The sequence below is a fragment of the Stylophora pistillata genome, chromosome 3, assembly GCF_964205215.1.
Source record: "Stylophora pistillata chromosome 3, jaStyPist1.2, whole genome shotgun sequence".
NCBI classification, from domain to species: domain Eukaryota; kingdom Metazoa; phylum Cnidaria; class Anthozoa; order Scleractinia; family Pocilloporidae; genus Stylophora; species Stylophora pistillata.
In genome coordinates, this window is record NC_142521.1 from 15,890,046 (window position 1) to 15,912,406 (window position 22,361).

General features: G+C 36.4%; 3 protein-coding genes and 1 non-coding gene across 6 annotated transcripts; 2 read left to right on the plus strand and 2 right to left on the minus strand.

Moving 5' to 3' along the window:
* Nucleotides 1-184: 184 nt before the first annotated feature.
* LOC111336257 (arylsulfatase I) lies at nucleotides 185-2,708 on the minus strand. 3 transcript variants are annotated; one of them, XM_088753920.1, is made up of 2 exons: nucleotides 2,322-2,708; nucleotides 185-2,138 (listed from the first exon to the last, which is right to left on the minus strand). In XM_088753920.1, the coding sequence occupies exon 2, from the start codon at nucleotides 1,934-1,936 to the stop codon at nucleotides 797-799; it is 1,140 nt and encodes a 379-aa protein (XP_088610046.1). In that variant the 5' UTR covers nucleotides 1,937-2,138; nucleotides 2,322-2,708; the 3' UTR covers nucleotides 185-796. The 3 variants fall into 3 exon arrangements, with proteins under 3 accessions (XP_088610046.1, XP_088610045.1, XP_022798046.2); XM_088753919.1 differs by having other exon boundaries at nucleotides 185-2,141; XM_022942311.2 differs by having other exon boundaries at nucleotides 185-2,708.
* Nucleotides 2,656-11,127, plus strand: LOC111336258 (uncharacterized protein C20orf96). Its single transcript, XR_015998899.1, has 12 exons — nucleotides 2,656-3,187; nucleotides 4,392-4,450; nucleotides 5,045-5,099; nucleotides 5,247-5,291; nucleotides 7,282-7,381; nucleotides 7,603-7,682; nucleotides 8,088-8,165; nucleotides 8,544-8,645; nucleotides 9,233-9,298; nucleotides 9,419-9,489; nucleotides 9,571-9,642; nucleotides 10,454-11,127. It is a non-coding gene; the product is annotated as an uncharacterized protein C20orf96 (transcript).
* A 469-nt stretch (nucleotides 11,128-11,596) lies between these two features.
* Nucleotides 11,597-15,331, plus strand: LOC111336266 (cytochrome c oxidase subunit 4 isoform 2, mitochondrial). Its single transcript, XM_022942321.2, has 3 exons — nucleotides 11,597-11,870; nucleotides 13,134-13,265; nucleotides 15,085-15,331. The coding sequence occupies exons 1-3, from the start codon at nucleotides 11,675-11,677 to the stop codon at nucleotides 15,195-15,197; spliced, it is 441 nt and encodes a 146-aa protein (XP_022798056.2). The 5' UTR covers nucleotides 11,597-11,674; the 3' UTR covers nucleotides 15,198-15,331.
* Nucleotides 15,332-16,945: 1,614 nt separating this feature from the next.
* On the minus strand, nucleotides 16,946-22,225 carry LOC111336265 (2,4-dienoyl-CoA reductase [(3E)-enoyl-CoA-producing], mitochondrial). The gene is made up of 8 exons (XM_022942319.2): nucleotides 21,905-22,225; nucleotides 21,026-21,083; nucleotides 20,199-20,433; nucleotides 19,679-19,778; nucleotides 19,384-19,456; nucleotides 18,666-18,812; nucleotides 17,923-17,985; nucleotides 16,946-17,175 (listed from the first exon to the last, which is right to left on the minus strand). Exons 1-8 carry the CDS (start codon nucleotides 22,192-22,194, stop codon nucleotides 17,116-17,118), a joined length of 1,026 nt encoding a protein of 341 aa, XP_022798054.1. The 5' UTR covers nucleotides 22,195-22,225; the 3' UTR covers nucleotides 16,946-17,115.
* Between the last annotated feature and the right edge of the window lie 136 nt (nucleotides 22,226-22,361).

The window sequence follows — 22,361 nt, forward strand, 5'->3', positions numbered from 1 at the left end:
AATGTTACTACCCCTTTTTGTAAGAAAAGTGTCATGAGCTTGGGTTGCCCGTGTTCTTCCAACGAAGAGGGGAAGGGTTTAAAGTCAAACCCATCTTATCACCCCTTAAAATTCAAGTGAAGTTAAAGTTTATTTCTCACCTATGAAAATATCACCTCTAAATAATTACAATGTGCACCTAAGATATTTACAAAATTCCTTTTATTGATTACAAAATCTTCCATAAAAACTGTGTATTTCATAATTTTTAAATTCCATATACAAATTGTTAATCATAAATTAAGTGGCATATAATAATTTTTTCAAAATATTATTTATTTGAATATGTTGTTCATTAGCCTCCAGTACACGAAAATTAGAGTTGATTTGAGTTTGAAAACCATAAATGTTCTTAGAAACTTGTATTAGGTACACTGCCATGGTGACTAAGAAAGTCAACAAAAAAAAGTATTTATTTCTGTGACATATTTGGAGTGAATAATAAAAAGAAACTTGAAGGTAAGTCTCATTTAATATGCTACCATAAGGAACCAGTGAGTTCAAAGTAAAAACAAATAAATTGCCCCGGAAAACATGAGTAACCATCACAACCATTTTCATAAATGAATTTGATTGTTCAAGAGATCAGCAGAGCAAAGTGATGCAAAAAAAAAAAAAAACCCAATCCATGATTACTTTCCATACTCAATTGGAAATTGCTCAAATACTAATTACTATATAAGTTAAAGAGATTGGACAAGAAGTCAGTGTTAAAAATACATTTGAGCCTTGCTGAGCCTTGGACAAATTCTTCTTTTTACAGCACCCATGGAGTCCATACATTACCATGCAGCTCTGGTAAAGATGCTGGATCTGGGGCCGGGTAACGCACTGGTACAGCTGTGGCATTGTACTCCTTGAGCCTAAGCATTAAAGTATTCACCATCTCTGGATAAACCTTTGAAAGTTCATTTCTCTCTTCTGGATCCTCTCTTATATTGAAAAGAAAGGTACTGTTTATATTATCAAAATAATTTGGTGCATACTCAATGGGATAAGAACTCTCTGGGGGTGGAATCCAACTTCCATTCCCTGGACATCCTTTTAAGAGCTTCCAATCACCAACTCGTATGGCAGCTTGTCTGCAGTGCTTATATGGCTCAATGTGAGAGTTCCAGTAGGCATCAATGGGGTCAATATTATGCAAGATCTCCTTCCTTGGTGAAGGTTCTCCATTACTCAAAGTTTCCCAAACATTGTAACCATCTAAAGGTAGATCCTCAATGGAACCTCCTGATAGGTGGACAATTGTTGGAAACCAGTCAGTGACATGGATTAGTTCTGAATTAACCTGTCCAGGTTTTGATAACAGTTTGCTATACACAAGGCCTATGCCCCTCATTCCACCCTCCCACAGTGATCCTTTCCATCCACGCAGAGGAAAGTTGTTACCGCCTTCTAATATCTGTCCACCATTGTCCGTACTGAAGAAAAGTACTGTGTCATCCCACAAGCCATGTTCCTCTAGGGCCTTTGTTATGTTGCCAATCCCTTCATCCATGCAGGTAACCATGCCTGCATAGGTGCGGCGAGCATGGTTGTCAATATCTTTGTATATCTCTGTGTATTGTTCAGGTACCTGCAGGGGTGAATGAACAGCTTGATATGCGACAAAAAGGAACAAAGGTGTATCTGGATCGTGAGAAGAAATTATCTTAACTGCTTCATCAGTGAATAGGAATGTTGAATAGTTCCCTGCAACATCAGCAGCGACTTCTTCATTTCTCCGCATGTCATACCCGTTTAGACCAACGTATTCGCTTGAAGGATATCCGAAGGTATTATTATGAGTATAGTAATCTTCTCCACCCGTCAAGTATCCAAAAAACGAATCGAAACCTCTCTGAGTTGGAATGAACTCTCTTTTGTAGAATCCAATATGCCATTTTCCAATCATGTGAGGGCTGTAGCCACTCTCTTTCAGCTTACTCGCGATCGTAGTTTCATTTTTGGGCAATGCATTCGGCTGAGATGGCCAGATTATCCCGTGCTGTAAGCCAGTGTGAATCTGATACCTACCGGAAAAAAGCTGACTTCGAGTTGGCGTACAAATTGGTTGCACATAGTAGTTCTCCAAGCGCACTCCATGGGCTGCCAAACTGCTGAGAAAGGGAGTTTTTATGAGTGGATTGTGATAACTGATATCATTAAAGCCATAATCATCGGCCAGAATGAACACTATGTGCGGTGGTTTTCCAGAAGCAATTTGTAAGCTGAACAGGAACACTAATGTTACGAAACCCTCCCCCATTTTCATGACCACTGAGAGTGTTTGGTCTTACAGGATGTGACGTTTTTCTTTGTTATTCTTTCTATTGTTGTATTCATTTCATTTTATCTTGTCTCTCCCTTGCGTTACGCCTTGTGACCCTTACGTATGTGCGCGCTTAGTCACATGATTGAAATGCTTCAGTCTCACACGTGTTTACTGGTGCGCCCTCGTTGTTTGTGAAATCTCTTTTTTTTAGTGTTTGGTTCGCACAGAATTTTTCATCGTTTGTGTAGCCCGTTTTGTGACCGTTTACGACTATCGATTGCGGTCGACGATTCAATAAATTTTACAGCCAAACGCGTTGATTGCCGTGCCACCCTCACTAGAGAGAGCGACATATAGTATGTCATGTAACGAACACTCAATTATCTTTTTCCTGATGCATGACGATAAAACAAAACCAACATGGCGACTGCTGGAGGATTCACGATATATCGTTCAACTCGGAGCGACTCTCAAAGAAGTGGGCAAACTGCGCTTTCAAGCCCCAGAGGATGGGGTAAGCAAGCAGTTCAGAGACTCAACTCAAAGGAACAATTCAAGAACGACCCACTTCTTAAAACTTTAGAAGGCAAAATTGCCGTCAATTTTGGTGATTATAAACCATGGCAACGCACTAGGCAGTCAAGATTTCAGAACGAAAGACAGACCAGAAGAAGTGCCAGTCGTCCTTTGTCTGGGCAAACTATGGTATCTGTTGGAAGTGCTCCTGGACTTTCACGAGAAGAAACAGTGAAAAGAGGACCGCGGCCATTTAGTGCAGCCACGAGTACGGCTTGCTCTACAGTTTGCAATCACCCATGGACGAAAAAACCCGGCCCAGTTATTGACGATGGTGAGGAGAGGCGAAGGCAAAATGTGCTGTCAGTATTAAAGGTATTTCGTAATAAGTGTTCTGGCCAAGCTATTCTATGTATAAAGCAGTATTAATCCAGGGCTAGGAATTTCAGTTTCAATGCACCACAATGGACCACAATGACAACTACTGGTTCTACCAGTAATTGTGTTATCCAATAAAGTCATTATCTTATCTTATCTTATCTTATCTTATCTTATCTTAATGCATGTTCATTTGACTTACAGCTGGATATGATTATATTTATACCTAAGCAAGTCAAACAATGACAACAAACAAACAACAATAAAATTAAGAACATTTTTGATCAGTAGCAATAATAAATGTTTGCATATTTCCACACAGATTTGAAAGGGGAAGGGTAGGAAACAAGAGTTTGAACTTGTTTTGCAGCAGTAGTAGTAATTTAGTATTGTTTAACAACATCAGTGAAAAAATTTTAAAAAATCATCGTCATTATCACAACCAGCAACAAACTTTTGCATATTTTCACACAGGGTGGAAATCAGTGGGGAATAATAATAATGGTAATAATAATAATAATAATAATAATAATAATAATAATAATAATAATAATAATAATAATAATGACACCTTTATTTAGACATGATAATGTTTAAAGCTGAACAGCTTGTGGGGTCGTGTGTAAATGCAAATAAACTCTAAATGATGATGGTTTATGAGGAGAGAGGAAAACCGGAGTACCCGGAGAAAAACCTCTCGGAGCAGAGTAGAGAACCAACAAACTCAATCCAGTTAGGACACTGGGTCCGGGAATCGAACCTGAGACACATTGGTGGAAGGCAAGTGCTCTCACCACTATGCCAACCCTGTTCCCCTCTTCACTATTTATCACACTTTGTTTGCTCCCATTTCCTTTCCAGTTTGCTTCCCCATCTGTTTCCATCATGTTTACATCCTCAAGTCAAATGGCTCAACTCAAATAATTCCAGGACAAAAAGATATCAATAAAGATAAATAAATACATTAAAATAAACTATTTATCTAGTAATATTCATTTCTCAGTAGTGCTGTAGCCCGATCACTGTGTTACATTTTTGAGAAAGATATGCAGTGTTTCTTTATCCACAAATATTAGATTTAATGGTATGTTCAAAATTTTAGGCAAACTTTTACAGATTGCAGGAAGCAGGTAAAAGACATACCCATGGTTAAAATCTTAGGGAAAGTTTACTAAACAGTGTACTGTTCTTAATTCCCCAGATTCAAATTAAAACAAGACAGAAATCAATAGCTGAATATGAAAGCAGAAAGAAGGACCTGTATCCTTTATAGATTTTGATATTCTGTTTTGATAAAACCTTCTTACTGTGTCAACATCATAGATTTGTCTTTCTTAGTATTTTGGATGCCCTTTATTTTGAGGATGTATTAATATCTTCATATACAAGTAACAAACAGTTTTGAAGTCTTGCCATTGGACAGAATCAGCCCTTAATTTACACCCTATTATATATTATTATGTATATTTTCCATACTGCTCTCCCTATATTTCCTAAAGTGCTGTCAAGAAGAGCTTGTCTACATGTAACAACTGCAAGCCTTTTAAGCGGGTGGTCATTTCCTTCTTTTATTCTCATGACCTAAATGTATGATTCAGGGTTGTACTGTAAGGATGAATTAGATGCTAGTCACTCTTGGAAGTCAAAGAGTCAAACATTAGTGTAAATTTATGAACACTGGGGTATTTCAGGGAGACATGGTGGCCTTTTTTGTTGATCTCCTAGACTCCAAATTGAAAGGCTTTGGTCCAAGTACTTGCCGAGGTAACTATCTCCTGTGCTCTTGTGTAAAACCCTCTTCTCCTATGGTACAAACACTTCAATGACTTTGCCAATCCTTAACTGTTTCACCAGACTTATAGAAAACATGAAGATCACTGATGAGATTGAATCATCAGAGAACAGCATTGTGAGTTAAACTTCTGTATTTTCTTACAATCTTGTTTTGTTTCTTTTGTCAACTCGTGATAGTATAGAAAACAGTTTATACCATCACTGGTTTGAATTTCAACTAGAGCCTTTAATGTATACTTTTACTGTTCATTTCATTTTTCAGCATGAAGATGTGAAGTCCCTACTGAAGAAATATGAAAGATTCAGGGTAAGGTGCATTAACCTGAAATTTAATTTGAAATATTTTTTAGTCAGGCTATGACTAGGAAGATTGTATATAAAAGCCAGCTTATGGCAATCTTAACTAGTTACTTTTGATTATTGTATTTAACGGTAGTATAGCTATCAACTTCACCTTTTGACTTTTGTGAGTGACAATGATCACCAAGACTGAATTTCTCCTTACAATGTCAATATAATATCAAGAAACAAGTGATGAGAGATAAAGAAATATGTTAATCAGGGAATTATTAGCTGATCTGATACTAAATTCTCCAAACTAATATCTTAAGAATTGCATGGCAGACAGTAAGCAGAATTAGTGATAAGATCTTGGGAGTGAGAGGGTTAAGGAGTTTCTGGGAAGCATGATAAATTGATTATGAAAACTTACTCAACAGTCTTCTTAACAGCAACACATACAAAGTTAATACCTAAAAAAACTCTCTTTCTTAACAGCAACAGCCTACAAAGTTTATACCTAAAAAAAACTCTGTTTCTTAACAGCAACACCCTACAAAGTTAATACTTAAAAAACTCTGTTTCTTAACAGCAACACCTCACAAAGTTTATACCTAAAAAAAACTCTGTTTCTTAACAGCAACAGCCTACAAAGTTTATACCTAAAGAAAACTCTGTTTCTTAACAACAATACCCTAAAAAGTTTATACCTAAAGAAAACTCTGTTCCTTAACAGCAACATGTACAAAGTTTATACCTAAAGAAAACTCTGTTTCTTAACAGCAACACCCTGCAAAGTTTATACCTAAAGAAAACTCTGTTTCTTAACAACAACACCTTACAAAGTTTATACCTAAAGGAAACTCTGTTTCTTAACAACAACACCTTACAAAGTTTATACCTAAAGAAAAATCTGTTTCTTAACAACAACACCTTGCAAAGTTTATACCTAAAGAAAAATCTGTTTTTTAATAACAACACCCTACAAATTTTATACCTAAAGAAAACTCTGTTTCTTAACAACAACACCCTACAAAGTTTATACCTAAAGAAAACTCTGTTTCTTAACAGCAACATGTACAAAGTTTATACCTATTTAGAAAACTGTTTCTTAACAGCATCACCCTACAAAGTTTATACCTAAAGAAAACTCTGTTTTTTAACAACAACTCCTTACAAAGTTTATACCTAAAGAAAAATCTGTTTCTCAACAACACCTTACAAAGTTTATACTTAAAGAAAAATCTGTTTTTTAACAGCAACACCCTACAAAGTTTTATACCTAAAAAAAACTGTTTCGTAACAGCAACATGTACAAAGTTTATACCTAAAGAAAACTCTGTTTCTCAACAGCAACATGTACAAAGTTTATACCTAAAGAAAACTCTGTTTCTTAACAGCAACATGTACAAAGTTTATACCTAAAGAAAACTCTTTTTCTTAACAGCAACATGTACAAAGTTTATACCTATTAAAGAAAACTCTGTTTCTTAACAGCAACATGTACAAAGTTTATACCTAAAGAAAAACTCTGTTTCTTAACAGCAACATGTACAAAGTTTATACCTAAAGAAAACTCTGTTTCTTAACAGCAACATGTACAAAGTTTATACCTAAAGAAAACTCTGTTTCTTAACAGCAACATGTACAAAGTTTATACCTAAAGAAAACTCTGTTTCTTAACAGCAACATGTACAAAGTTTATACCTATTAAAGAAAACTCTGTTTATTAACAGCAACACCCTGCAAAGTTTATACCTAAAGAAAATTCTGTTTCTTAACAGCAACATGTACAAAGTTAATACCTAAAAAAAAACTCTGTTTCTTAACAGCAACAGCCTACAAAGTTTATACCTAAAGAAAACTCTGTTTTTTTAACAGCAAAACCTACAAAGTTTATACCCATAGAAAACTCTGTTTGGTTGTTCTGTTATGGGACAAGTTTTTTTCCTTTTTTTTTTTTTTTTTTTTCAGCATTTGACTGGTAATTGAATAATCAAGTTATTCCTCCTTGACAGGGTGCCATGTCAACATTAAATGAGAAGTTTGATAAAAGCCTAATAATAACAAAGAAGAAACTGGAGGAGACAAAAGTATTAGTTGATAAAGAAGTAGCAGGTACAATAAGTAATTATAAATGTCTTTACCTCAATGTGAAATAGAAAATTTTTGAGAAATGTGAGCAATTGTCATCATTCAGTGAAGTTTGTTCTAAAAAAATTAGAATCTTAATCATTTTTCCTGAACTACATGATTTACCTTAAGGGTGAAGCCATCCTATGGACAACACTACTGTATTCATTTCCCTTATTGAGTTGTACTGTGTACTTTTGTTGTAGATTTACAGTGCCAACTGAATGTAATGGACAGAAAGTTGACACAAAAGAGGGAAGAAATGAACATACTGCTAAACTATAAGGCAAGCTGAAAATGTTAGAGAGTGAGGCAATTTAACAGCAATTCCAGGGTAGAAAGCTTTGTAAATTTGGCAATCATGTTAATTTATGACCAAACATTATGAGAGCAAAAGGGGGGGAGGGATTCCATCTAATGTGAAGTTTTTATCTTTATTCTTCAGGGTTCATTATGGAATTTTTACTGACGTAGGTGTACAGCACCAAGGGCTTTAACTACACTCTAGCTTTCAACGCATTTGATATGGTGGTTTGCAGTCCTTGTCGGGGTCACCTTCACTTTGACAATTACACTGCACCATCAAATCCCCAGATTGTTAAACTTAGTATTGTGAAATGTTATGGAAATTGAATACTTGTTTTTTTAATGCTTTTTGTATATGCCTTTTTTTGTGTGTATGTTATGCTAGGATAAAGAGTATCCTGCAAAGGCACTCCAAATAGCCAAACTGAAGAGGCAAAGGGAACATTTAGAGTCAACATTTAAGGTTAGAATGATTTTTCACAAGACTTAAGACATTTCATTACACTTAAGTAGATAGTATCATACCAAGTAATACTTATTTGGTAAAAAAAATGTGTACCCAGAGATTTTGAGACATTTTAGGATACTCATTGTTAGGATTTGGAGGTAGACTTATTGTTTTTGTGTTATGATGAAGCGAGGTGTTAAATTTTTAGCCTAATGACCAAAAAAAAAATGATGTTCTTTCCAGTTAGTGGTACAGTCCTACTCAGAACGACAGAAATTCTGATGTATTAAGGGCTGGTCAAAAGATATTGAAGGAATACAGTTACATTCGCTTTGAGTATTATTATGTTCTCTTTCTCTTCAAATTTTTTTTTTCTTGATGTCATTTTACCAGGAAGAACTAGAAGACTTACAAGCTATAGCTAATGCTGAGAGAGATAAATTCAATCAACAAAGAATAACTTTCCAACAAGAAATAACAACTCAAGCAACAGAGGTATGTAAGAAGTTCAAAGTCCAACATTCCTGGCTAAGTATCAAGGAGACTGGTTATGATGTATTAAGGGGTTAGGAGTAGGTGACCACAGAAAAAAATTGGAACAGAAGTTTTGGTAAGAGTTGCCTCTTGTTTTATGATGGTTGCAGTGCATCGTATCAAGCCAATGGAGATTTAATTTGGATATATCAACAAAGCTGAAATGGTAAATTGGCCACCGTAAAGATTACAAAAGCTGACGTTTCGAGCGTTAGCCCTTCATCTTTCGCTCCGACGAAGGGCAATCGCTCGAAACGTCAGCTTTTGTAATCGTTACGGTGGCCAATTTACCATTTCAACTTTGTTGATATATCCAATTTATTTCGTTACCCCCACCGACGCAGCCCCGAACAGTTTCTTTAGAAACTATCAGCCTTTATTCAATGGAGATTTAGGCTATGAGAGCAACTGATTATTCATGAACGATCTTAACAATCTGTGTATGCGAAATGAAAGTAGTTGACCGTCTGACTTTTGCTAATAAAAAAAGCGCAGAAACCCGGTAACAGTCTTTAACACACTCTTTAAATTTCCTTGAACATTCTCAGGATACAATCAATGCTATGGGGGATGACATTAAAGAAATGGCTTTACAAAATATGATCATGAAAAAGGTAACTTACATGTGTATATGTATAATTTTCACCCAATTGACTTAATTGTTCAGCTGTTGTTTAAATCATTTTGGGGTAAAATAATTCCACTTATGTTGATTTTATGTTCTTTATCTTAAGGAGGTTAAATTGCACAAAGAAGAGCTAAAATCCCTGGAAATGAACAATGCAAAGTTGGAAGCTGAAATTAGGTATGGAGACTTAATATTAATTTGACAACTCTTGTAACTTCGTTATGCTGATGGAATTTCTTGTATTCACTCTTCCAACAGGAGACTCTTAGATAGCGAAGCCTTAGACACACAAGCTGAAATATTTCCTGAAGTGTTTGGAAAACGGGAAAAGTGAGTAACTTTTGTAAAGAACTTTTTGTTAACCCTTTGTCCTATTGAAAGAGCTTTAAATCAATTAAAACGGAAGGCAGTTTTAATGTTCATGTTAGTTTTATGCCAAAATGGCTTATTTTAACCGAATACCCTCCTGGTTAAAAGTTACATCCATTTCTGCAAGAGCTAAGGGTGGGAACTCTGGGTAGAGCATCCTCAATGCAAGAAACTATAGGGCTGTCCAATATCACGGATCGTAACGCGTCGTAAACCTGACTTATCGATCCGCACGATTCGTACTGGTCGTGTAATGTATTCTCGAGTCGTACGACCCATACGATTCGTACAGATCGCCTTATGCACTTACGAGTCATCCGACCCGTATGATCCGTACAAAACGTGTAATGCATTCACGAGTCCTACGACTCGTACAACTCGTGAATGCATTAGACGATCATCAGTCACAGCGACCATGTTACCTTTTCAACCAATCCCACTGGAGTATCAGCGTACTTTGACCGGGGATCGAACCCGCTCTACTGTAGATCCTCGTAACGACATGATTTTATGTTAGCTCTATCCAACCTGACAGCGTAGCAATTTTAGTGAAACATAAAAAGGTGAAATGGTTAATAACTATGGTAATAACTATCACCCTACCAATGATGATTACGATGATGATGATCATGATGATGATGATCATAATGAAAGGCGCCGTCAACAGTCTGGGTTGTTCTTCTATCCTTTAATTGATATTTTTATTTTGATTCTTTGACCATACCCACGTGTGTTGTTGTAAAGTAGTAACTTTACTTTTATTCTTTTCCAGGTGTACACCGGATATGGAGCTTCATCTTGATATACCAACCCACGACTGGCTTCCAATATGACATCTCTTCGAAATTTCTTTCTCCTTAGACAAATCAGAATCTAGGGTACAAATGAAAATAAAATTAACAAATGCGAGTTAAAGAACTCGCATTTGTAAATTTTATTTTCATTTGTACCCTTGATAATGGCGTCATGAAGTCGCCGAAACGTCGGGATTTTACATCGTTCGTTTTTACCTGTCTATGTATTACTAAATCTTTGTTAATACGAAATCAGAATCTGTTCTTAACATTTGTGCACAAAGCTTTTCATCAGATTTTTGTGAAATGCTCTCCAGCATTTTGGCTTTTTTTTCTAGTCACCTTAAAACTGAATTCTTTCTCGAGAATAAAGACGGGCTTTGTAGTTAAAAGGACACTTCAAGCGAGGGTGACGTTACGGTCCTGTGTAAAGGGATTCTGTTGCATCCTCTGCACTAACTAAACTTAGTGTCCATCGTGGTGCGTACATGTACTTGCTGTATATATATTAAGTTATTTACGATTGCTGTTAAAAATAATGTTAAACAGAGTCTTAATTGTCAAAATTTGATTTTTTAAACTCGAAATTTATTATTTAAATGTGGAATAAATTTTAAAAAATGAAGGTAATAAAAACTTGAAGTTATTCTGAGCGAAATGGTGAGGTGATTGGAAATGGCCTCTTTATAGAGGCCCAACTATGGGGTGGGGTGTCCGGTATTGCTTGTCTCGGATGGAAAGAAGGGTAGGAAGATCCTTCGAGCCTTGCGTATTTATATCACGGTGGCCAATCAATTACTTCTCGTTCTTGGCGTCTCTTGGTTTTTCAAATTAAAAAAGTATACCAAATGGCTGTTCTTTGTCCCCTGTCTCTTTACCTTGTCTACAGACGTAAATGTCGAAATTTTTACCATAAAGGGTTATCTTTTGTCGCGATTTTATTTTGTTTCATTCACCTTAGCAGGCCTACCTCATATCACTTAAGTATCTCACTACACGTGTACGCTTATCGTAAAGCCAAGTGGAGTTGACATGACGTCAAACGCTGTCGAATCTGTAACAAGGGAATCGTGACCCTTTATTCGTGTGTTCTTATATGAACAAACTTTCTTTCGATACCAACAAGACACTGCGCGCCACGAACGACAGTGTAGCTTTTCGCCATCTTGTCGGATTTTTGCCTCTGAAAGTTACTAATCATGGCGAGCTTATTGAAAATGGGTGCTTTACCTCGAATCTATGCTAGAATTGCTTGCAGACCAATCCAGACGTCGGCTGCTCGAAAATATTATCCAGTTCCAAAGATCAGACCAGAGTACGGGTCTGAACTAGCCGCGCTGCAAGCCAAGGAAGAGGGTCCGTGGACTGAGCTTACAACACAGGAGAAAATTGACCGTGAGTTCTCTCATTTAATAGTGCTTACTGCTACTACATAGTTTAGTTTTACTCAGAATAATTTGATAGCATTTTACAGATTAGCAGCAGAGGTCTTAGCTTTTGACGATTTTAGTTCATCGTAACCTTAGTTTCGAGTGGATTTCGATTTGTACGTCATATTAATATTGATTCACTTGTTACACAGGAGGGTTAGATAGTAATGTGAGTGTGTTGACGGCATGTGATTATCTTCTCTGGCTGTAAAATGATTAAGAAATTCATTCGACAGGAGTTTACTCTACTGTGTTCCAGTATATATGTTTAATTGCTGTTGAATTGCGAATCATCGATCAATTGGGCGCTCGTGCATTAATAGAGAAATAGTTTGAAGGGACAACTCCAGCTCGCCTGACAAAAAGCTGAATTATTACTTATAGTCCATAAATGATGATGTTATGGGGCAGTTGTGCTCAAAGTGCATAAATTTTTTATATTAGAGTGATTTAAAGGAACTGAACAGCCACACAGGCTCCAATTGGTCAAGAATGTACTGGCTTAACTGTACTTGTAAATCATATGAAAACATTAGCATTTGGATGTTGTTTTGTTTTTTAATAAAACTAAAATTCTGCACCTTTATTGGTTTTGTAGTGCACAATCTACTTGAGATGTTGAATGAGCATAAAAAAAACAAAATGTTTCATGAGTTGAAATCTGTTGATTTTCAAGCTTCATACATGCTTTAAAGACATCCCTTCATGATAAGTGTTTCAGTAAAATCAAAGGAAATGTGACCCATTGCTTAAATGTGAATAGATATATTTCATTGTCCACTCAATAACTATTTTACATTTCTTTTGCAGTTTTTAAGTTGTGAAAATTTGTGATAAGAAGGAAGGAACAGTATTTTTTTCTCAAAGATTTATATGTTCAGGGTTTGTACAGGTCATGGAAAACCTGGAAAGTCGTGGAATTTCAAAATTTCATTTTCCAGGTCTGAAAAGTCATGAAATTTAGGTGTGGGTCATGGAAAGTCATGGAAAGTCAATATGCTCCCAATGAGTGAAAGGCAATAAGACCCCCCAAAGTTGAAAAGTTAACTGACAAGTCCAAAAATCAGATTTAACTTCATTAGAAATAAACAGAAGCATGCATTGTGAGAATGTTTGCAAACAGGTCATGGAATCTTTCAAAAGGTCGTGGAAAAAGTCATGGAAAGTTGTGGAATTTTAACTGGTCAGAAGTGTACGAACCCTGATGTTTGCTCTTCCCTATTTCTAGTGTACAAAGCTCAGTTTCCTAAAACTATAGCAGAGGAAAAGACAGAAGAACCTTACGTAAAGAAGCTGGTTGGAATGCTCTCTATTTTGATGGCAGTTTCAGTTGGTCTGTTTGCATTTCTAAAGAAATATGGTAAGCGCACTCTTTGTTACTGATTGTGTATTTTGATTTGTCACATAGATGAATAGCTTTCGGTCACAGTATAGCAGGCCATTTGTAGCAATATTCAAAAATTCTTTTATTCAACTGCAATTCATCTGTTCAATTCAACCCCAATTCAACCATTCAACACCCCCATTCAACCATTCAAGAATCTATTCAACTATTCAACCCCAATTCAACTATTCAACCCCAATTCAACTGTTCAACCCCATTCAATTATTTAATCCCAATTCAATCGCGCATTCAACCATTAACTGGCGAAATGGGGTACCTGGGATGAAAGATAACTGAGCTGGATCCTGAAACCTAAGTTATCATGGAAAGGAAGATGGTGGCAGATGCACAGCAATTTGAGCTAACAGATATACCTAGTTTTTTAAACCACATCCTAAACAAGACAACTCAGTTATGTAAGATTCCTTTCGAGGTGGAACCATTGGAAAGGCGTGCTGTAACACTTTACAAAACAATCTCCTTGTTAAGAAAGCTGGAAGATTGTTTCCAGTTTGAAGATAATGAGAAACCACAGTTGCAAAAAATTACTTACGCTTTTGATGATATTTTACAAGGCTGGAACCATTTATTGTCTCGAGCTTCCATTACCACAAAAACTGTCGCTAACTTGGGCTCAAACAGACAAGCAATTATTCCTCCCCGCGGGAGGCCATCGTACAACATATCTTCTGACACACTTGAGAAACTTCTGCAAAGAACTTTGGGAAACCACAGGCAGCCCATCTTAGTGTGTATCTCTAGCCAACAAAATTTTTCGGTCTTTTGAATTCAATTTTGATTTAATTCTGTCATTGAACCTGTCTGAAGAAATACGTTACATTGCTATAAATGTCAATCGAAGGAATATTTACTGCATACAATATTTCTAAGTTAACGTAACAGACGTCTTAGGACGTCTTCGTGTAGTTTTGCTAGGTTACTCAGTCCTGCAACCATCAGGTCTGATTGCGGGATTGAATGGTTGAATGCAGGACTGAATAGTTGAATTGGGGTTGGATAGTTGAATAGATTCTTGAATGGTTGAATGAGGGTCTTGAATGGTTGAATTGGGGTTGAATTGAACAGTTGAACGGTTGAAGGAAAGAATGATTGAATATTCCTACAAATGGCCAGCCATATCACGGTGAATGACATAACATTTTGGAAAACTGTAGTTTATATCTGAAGCATATTTCTCATCCTCACTTTGATAGTGAATAGACAAATTTACTAAAAAAAGTTACCTACAAATAGCAAAAGAGTTGTCTTTTCATTTATACATGGATAAAACTCTTTGGTAAATGGTGCCCAAGGTTTATTATACTTTTATTTTCCTGTAATTTAACCTTCCTGGCCTCTACAACTGATTTAAAAACAACAGATTTTATACCCTGAAGGAAAGCCACAAAGTATAATTTGTGTTTACATAAAGGAATTTGATGATTATCAGTATCACTGAGAGTAAGGTTTACGTGTATACCCACTACAGGGACTATGTTCACTTTTTCACGATACCAACCTAAGATACCTCATCAGAATGATCTGCCTTCAAATCATCAAAGTGCTTAGGCTTTGAATTTGTTTCTGTTAATAATGGCACAAGTTTCAATGCAGACCTGCTGAAAATACCTAATTGTTCATAGCAATTTTATACCATTTGTATTACCTGTTTGATATCCCCCAGCAAAGTAAATCTTTATCCTAAAGTGTGTTGGTTTTGTCACATCATGCTGCACTTCCACTACATGTTAACAGTTTCCCTCACTATAACACTATAATTTGTGTTTTTCACTAGTTGGTCCAGAGAGGCCTCGTACTCTAACAGTTGAATGGCAAGAGGATGCCAAAAAGTTAGCAAGGCAGCGCAGGGCAAACCCCATCACTGGTGTCAGTTCTGACCAGGCGTAATTGAAATTCATTGGTCTTTTGTTAGCCTGCTAGTGAATGTGAAAAGTTCTCAGATTTTGGAATATGGTCTTTTTTTGTGTGCTAATTACAGTGTAATGTAAATAAAAAGACAGTAAAACACCTCTTACTTTTAACTGTTTGTGTTTTAGTCCTTTCAAAACTTAGTATAACTTGAACTAAGATCATTCTTCAAATTTTTATTTTTACCATAATTGAAAAATTATGAGATGCCATAGCAAGCAAATACCCATGCTGAAATAACGAACCATCTATCCCTTTTTTGGTGGTGAATCATAAAAATCATTCATTAATTAGTTCATCTTTTGTTATTTTTTCTTCCTTTTTGTTAAGGCATAAAGTTAATTATGATAACTGCAATTACAAGTTGTTGTATAGTACCATCTAACCAGTTTTGGCTGAAAATACCCTTCTTGTTGTGTATACTTTTGTCCACCTTTGTCCATGGAGAGTGATAGGTCACTTCTCCAAGCGTCAGAGAGTGATTCTCCAGAGGCAATTTATGAAAATCCTAATTAGCAGTTAAACAATGAAAGTTATTATTGAACTTGGTCATGGTAAAAGAACATAATTTGTAACTGTCTTGAAGTTCAATATTAATTACTGGATTGCTTACTTCTGACAAATCCTAGTATTTGCTCAACTTTGATAAGTGATCACCAATATTTCACCCAGTTTCAACTCAAAACTTCCCCCACCTTCCTAAGATCTGATATTGCATTCATCTCTCTGGTTGCTACAAATTTCCTCATAAATAAGCTACAAAAATTTGATGTTAGGTCATGATAACAACTTTTGCCTGTGAAGTTAGAGTGTTCTCATTACCTGTTTGCTGAAAAATGTATGAACATTATAGGGATAACAGGGTTGCCACTCATTAGAACCCAAAAAATTCCCTGACTTTTCACTGACCTCAAAACTTTTTTCACTGACCTTGAATTAAATTAATTATCAAACAGGCCAAATCCACTTTTACATTTCTCCATTGCTTTTAAGCTTTCTATCCAATTTGCTACACTCAATCAAATACTTCACAAACCTTTGTGGAACCCTCAAAACAAAATTCCCTGACTTTTCACTGACCTCAAAACTTTTTTCACTGACCTTGAATTAAATTAATTATCAAACAGGCCAAATCCACTTTTACATTTCTCCGTTGCTTTTAAGCTTTCTATCCAATTTGCTACACTCGATCAAATACTTCACAAACCTTTGTGGAACCCTCAAAACAAAATTCCCTGACTTTTCACTGACCTCAAAACTTTTTTCACTGACCTTGAATTAAATTAATTATCAAACAGGCCAAATCCACTTTTACATTTCTCTGTTGCTTTTAAGCTTTCTATCCAATTTGCTACACTCGATCAAATACTTCACAAACCTTTGTGGAACCCTCAAAACAAAATTCCCTGACTTTTCACTGACTTTGACGAGAACTAAGATTTTCCCTGACCTAGAAAAATTTTTGTTTTTCCCTGACTTTTCCCTGACCGTAGCAACCCTGGATAGGTTAAATGTTAATCACTTCTGAGGGTTAAATGATTCGGTGACTTACAAATCTCTTGATAACTATGAACAGCTTTTCCCAACTATGACAGTTCCATCAAATGATTCTGCACAGGCAGATGCAAATAATTCATTTTTTAACTCAAAGTACTCAAGGAAAACAATGCACCAGGTAGGTTTAAAAAAAAGATGATTTTCAGGAACTACAATCCACAACACCACAATGGATTATAAATAAACTTTCATTCTTCAATCAAACATTTACAATTCTCATGAAGGAAATGTATCTAGGATCTTCTCATCATAGATGTAAAGACAGGAACAAAGTTAAGATCACATTAAGAGAGGTTAAATGTACACTTTAGAGACTGATTCCTAAATTGCAACAAGTGTATTAAGAGCCCTTTGTTTTTCTGATAAGTGCTTCCAGTTGGTCCCACTGTTCATTTGGGATCTGAAATGCAAGCACAACAAAAAGGACAGAAGCATAACTCTGAAATTGTTTAAATTAACAGGTAAAATTAATGTAGATTGTGATGTCAACAATCACATTGCTGAACATTGTCAACTTAGGAGCCATGCTATCGACAACTTCTGGCACCTTACAAATGACTTATTCACAACATTTCTGCAACATGTGAACTGGACAAAACATACCTCTGGATCAAACCTGACCAATCAGTTTACACAGACTGAACTTAAACAGCCAAATGACAGCAATTCATCATATGACTCTAATGATGACCTCTGTTAAGGTTGTCAAAACATCAGTCACCACTGCTGACAACAGTCCTTCTTGGGACTACTGTCAGGCAGTAGCCTGCAGTGCAGGTGTCTTACAGGTGGAGTTAAGGTTATGAAGTATGCAATCCTTTATTCAACCCACTATGTTTACCGGTAATTTGAAGTTGGAGTCAATGGTAGGGAGATGGGGGTAGGAAGGGGCATAATATTCACTCCCCCAGCCTCACCCCCTCCTTATTTTTTACTGTCAATCACCCCCTTGGTACAATTTCTTTCTCTCCCCAGCCTTCCACTTCCACTAAGATCAAAGATGACTGCCATAATTTTTGCTAAGAAAGTATTGAGCACTCGCTTGCCAAAATTATGCCTGCTAGTCATGCAGAGGATCAAACTATGTAATCAAATGCGACTCCCGGGTTCAAGTAATTTACTGTATCGATATAAATTATCAACATACCTTTCTGAATTCATTAAATTCACCAGCCATAGAGACATACTCTCCTCCATCAAATGTCACAACCTACACAAAATCACAATTACTGAGAGTGATCAGGGGTGTATAAATAAATAAATATGTAAATTCAAGCTCCCCATTAGGGGCTTTTCAGCCCCAATGTAGACTAACTAAGTGCTTAAAAATCCCCACTGGTAGGAGGCAGACCAGTGGGCTATTTACAGAGTGCAGCCGAGGAGTTGAACTAGGGGCAGCCGAGAACAAATCCAGTGAGTGGCAGGGTGGAGGACTTGAACCTGGGACACCTGACTACAAGTCATGCACCCTAACCACTCAGCCACACCGCCTCTGTGTATCAGTTTGTGAATCAGAATTCCTGGTGCTATCCTTGAAAGTGAGTCCTCAAAAAGTTTGTGCAAGGTGTCAAGTTCCTATGTTTTGGTAATACTTGTTTTTGCATAATTGTAATGGCACCATATTCACATGCTTTAACAGCCATTAAGGATGCATGCCATCGTGTTTGCTGCATGCTAATAAGAGAAATAATCGGGTTGTGGAACATTATTTTTGGTATTGTTAAGAGGATATAAATACTATTTTTGGGTGAGATTTCCCAAATTTCCCTCCTTTTTGGCTACTTTTCCCTTATTTTCTGAATTTCATTATTTTGCCTCCTGACACCCTGTTTGTGTTAAAACTGAGAATAAGGGAACAACTGTAACAAAGACAAATTCCTTGATGCATACTTCTCCCGTCATCCAACTGGAGTAGTCACTAACAAGGTACATTGCTAGGTTTGCCAGTTCTGGGATTTCACCAAGTCTGCCAGTGGGAATGCGTTCTATAGCATGCTTTGTAAATTCTCCTGTGGGATCAAGACGGCTGAAGGCACCCTGAAAATAACAAAAACACTTAAGGAGAACTGAAAATTTTTTTTGTAAACAAATATTAATCTTGGAAAAGTTGTAATCATGAAAAATGATTATACGCAACCTTGTTCCCAGGGTCTCTCATCTTCCCGCCCCCTGGAGTGGGCAAGGAGAGACCCTGGTGTTTAGGCTGGAAGATGAGAGACCCTGGAAACAAGGTTGGATTATACGTAAAACCAGTCATGTAGCTCATTAACTAGATCTCTCAGGAAGATTGAAAGAACATACCACTTAACCCACTAACATTTAAAGTTGTAACTTAAAAAGGAATGGAGACTGCTCTCTGATTTGGGACTAAAACTAAAGGCTTGAAATGATGTGATGGTTACATGGCTAAGAAAAAAAAATTAAACTGTCAAAGGTGTAAGGAAAGTTAACATCATAATAGGAAACAACAACTCAATTATTGGAATGGGGTGAGGCTGATATTGGGCTGATATTGGGCTGATACTGGGCTGATATTTGGGCAGGTGTCAGTAGCCCTCTTCCCCTGCTTCAATCTTCTCGTTACTTCTAGGAATCAAAGGTCTGTTACCTTAGTCTCAATGGGTCCTGGAGCAATAGCATTGAATCTCATTCCATATCTTCCCCATTCTGCAGCCAGGGATCTAACAAGGATCAAAATTTATTTAAAGGAATAAAATTACTCTCCTATTAAGGTGTTATTTTTTATGGGGAACAAGAAATATAGTAAGGCTATAGTCGAGAAGGTGGGCCACATTTTGTAACACAATTACAGAACTGAATCAATGTAATCCCAGAATGCTTTCAGTAATCAGTTAAAAACTGTTATGCCACTTGGGATGATTTACTTGGTTGTATGTCATTACCTGGTCATGGTCTCTACACCAGCTTTCGAGGCTGCAGATGGCACCACAAAACCTGAACCAGATTTAGCATAGATGGTCGTGATTGCCAAGAAATTTGCACCTATAAATGGAAGAAAGCCCAGTGAAGTCACTCACACATTGTTAGTTATTGAACAGGTATAATTTAGGCACTTTAGATTTAATAACTAATATCAACAAATATTTTCAAAAGTCAGGCTGGTGGATATGTTCCTAAATTGTATGGACAAGGAATAAGCGGTAATGGGTGAAGGGTAGGAAAAAATCTAACCAATAAGGGAGGATTCTCCATCAAAATTCTTTTTCCTGGCAGTTGGTAGGATGCCAAGTTATTTGATTAAATAAATCATTGCATTTTGTTTCTAAAAAGGGCACTTGCACACACTACATGACATGTGTAAGGTACCTCTTGAGGGGTATGGATAAAAGGGTACTCACACCATCTCAGAGACATTTCTCTACTTAACATACTGGTAGATTAAGGCCACTCTGACCCTAGTACCTTTCTGGGCTTTGATCAAGCGCTTTGCAAGGTCCAATGTTACAAATGCTGTGCCATTCAGGACAATGTCAATGATTGTTTTCCAAGCATTTGCAGACAGCCTTTCTGTTGGAGACACAAAATTCCCTGCTGCATTGTTGATTATCAAATCAGGGAGACCACACTTGTTCTCACAGAAATCTATGGCAGCAGCTACTTGTGATGGGTCACGCACATCTGCAGCTACTGGTAAAACCTAGGAATTGGAAATTTTTTCACAAGCAGATTTATTCCTGAACAGTTTGAGAAAAGATATTATTAACCCTTTCATTCTCAAGATCAAAATATCAATTCTCAACACTGCCTGCCATACATTTCTTATAATTTGAGATCTGAGAATGTAGTGTTGAATCTCATAGTTGACTCTTTCTTCTTGTCACCTTTCTGTTTGAAAATGTAGATATTTTAAGGAGGAATTCATATTTGGTCACTGCTAAGAGTGAAAGGGTTATTTAATTAATTTTGATAGTTCATTGAAAAGGGAGGAAATCAATGGTTCTACACGTGGACTATATTCACTCAGGAGTGCTTCTCTGTCGAGTCTCAAAATCTAAGCACTGATGAAAGGTCAGTATCACAAGGGGCTGGTTAGCACTTGGACTAAAGCATAAAAAATACAGGTTAACAAGTTGTGTTTGGTTTCCTTTTTTAAGCATATGATTCATCAAGAGGATTGAACGCATTTTTCAGACCAATTGAGTGATCAGTGAAGAAAACCAACAATCTGAGTCTACTTTCACAATGCCATGTTAAAAATGACTGTATTCTTTCCTTTAACTAAGTCTTACTTTGTTTCCAGTTTGACTGGATATTTCCTCAGCCGTCTTTTCAAGGACTTCAAGCTTCCTATTTTTCATTTAAACAAAACACAATATAATCAACTGATTGTGTATATCTCTGATTGACCATATGAGAGTAGCCCTGGAAAGGAATGTTGTCAAGGAAAGTGATTAACATTATAGCAACGTGAGTAGAAGTCATCATCAGCCTCCTCCCTTCATCCTAAGAATCACTTGCACTCAAATTGTCAAAACTTTGGTCAAACACTGTCCTTTCCAGGTCTACTCTCACCTGAATGATGACAACACAAAATCAAATGTCTCTCCCGGGTTCCAATCACTTGCTGATCATATTATCATTATCATTATTTAATAATCAGTTCACTGCAATAATAACCACAAAAAATTTTGTGGTTTTTATGACAGAGAACTGAGCATGCCAGTCATATAAATTTCCGAGATAATTTGTCTGATGACAGAAAATCAGGTCATTTTATGAAATTGCACTTCTCATTTATCTTATTAAATGTCCATCTTGACCTAATTGTAGTCCCAAATCTAGGCATTAAGGAAATTACTCGTGCATTTATTCCTGTACTAACTTCAGTTGCAATTAGTTTTTCATTTCAAAACATTCAAAGGTATTAACCTGAAAATTTCGTGAGCATGAGGTAATATTTATGAACTTAAGTTAGATCTCCAGCAGTCTGCAGCATTAACATATCTGATATGTGAAAAAAGAAAAAGGAATAACGAACACTTACCTTTTAATTACTTAAATTAAATTTGTAATTGTTATTAATTATTATTTAGCATCAAATACTACATTCATTGATTTTAAGGAATTTTTCTACAAAAATTCCCTTTAAACAAAACTTGCATTAGCACCTGCTAGATATGATGACAGTCGCACCTCGCTCAGATAACATCTTCACCATTCCTTTCCCTAAGCCTGTCCCTCCACCAGTAACAAATGCAATCTTGCCTTCAAAACATTTTTCGGGCAACATACAATCGCTTCGAACTGGAAAGTTAGCCCCCTTTGAAGGGCGACTAATGCTTCTACTTAAGCTTCTGATGTTTTTTATTCTATTCATATTTAAAAGTCTTTGTCTAAAGGGATCATCCCTAGATATAAAGTGCCACAAAGAGCAGGCCACCCTCTTCGAAGCCGCCATGTTGAAATCAACAAAACGCACCAACCGTCTCGTACTGAAATCCACCAAGAACTAATTTTCTCATCACCTCTCCCTACTAGGTATTAAAATCTTTTTCAATAAGTATACTGTAGCTTCTAGATCTGGCAGATAGTATCTAATTATCTTGAATAAAGTAAGATTATATC

Coding starts and splice junctions, on each gene's coding strand:
- LOC111336265 (XM_022942319.2), bottom strand. CDS start 22,194: ATGGCGGCTTCGAAGAGGGTGGCCTGCTCTTTGTGGCACTTTATATCT. Junction 17,986..18,665: donor CCAGTTGGATGACGGGAGAA/GTATGCATCAAG, acceptor GATTTTGTGTAG/GTTGTGACATTTGATGGAGG. Junction 17,176..17,922: donor AATTTAATGAATTCAGAAAG/GTATGTTGATAA, acceptor CTTGCATTTCAG/ATCCCAAATGAACAGTGGGA.
- LOC111336257 (XM_022942311.2), bottom strand. CDS start 2,296: ATGAAAATGGGGGAGGGTTTCGTAACATTAGTGTTCCTGTTCAGCTTA.
- LOC111336266 (XM_022942321.2), top strand. CDS start 11,675: ATGGCGAGCTTATTGAAAATGGGTGCTTTACCTCGAATCTATGCTAGA. Junction 11,871..13,133: donor AACACAGGAGAAAATTGACC/GTGAGTTCTCTC, acceptor CCCTATTTCTAG/TGTACAAAGCTCAGTTTCCT. Junction 13,266..15,084: donor TGCATTTCTAAAGAAATATG/GTAAGCGCACTC, acceptor GTTTTTCACTAG/TTGGTCCAGAGAGGCCTCGT.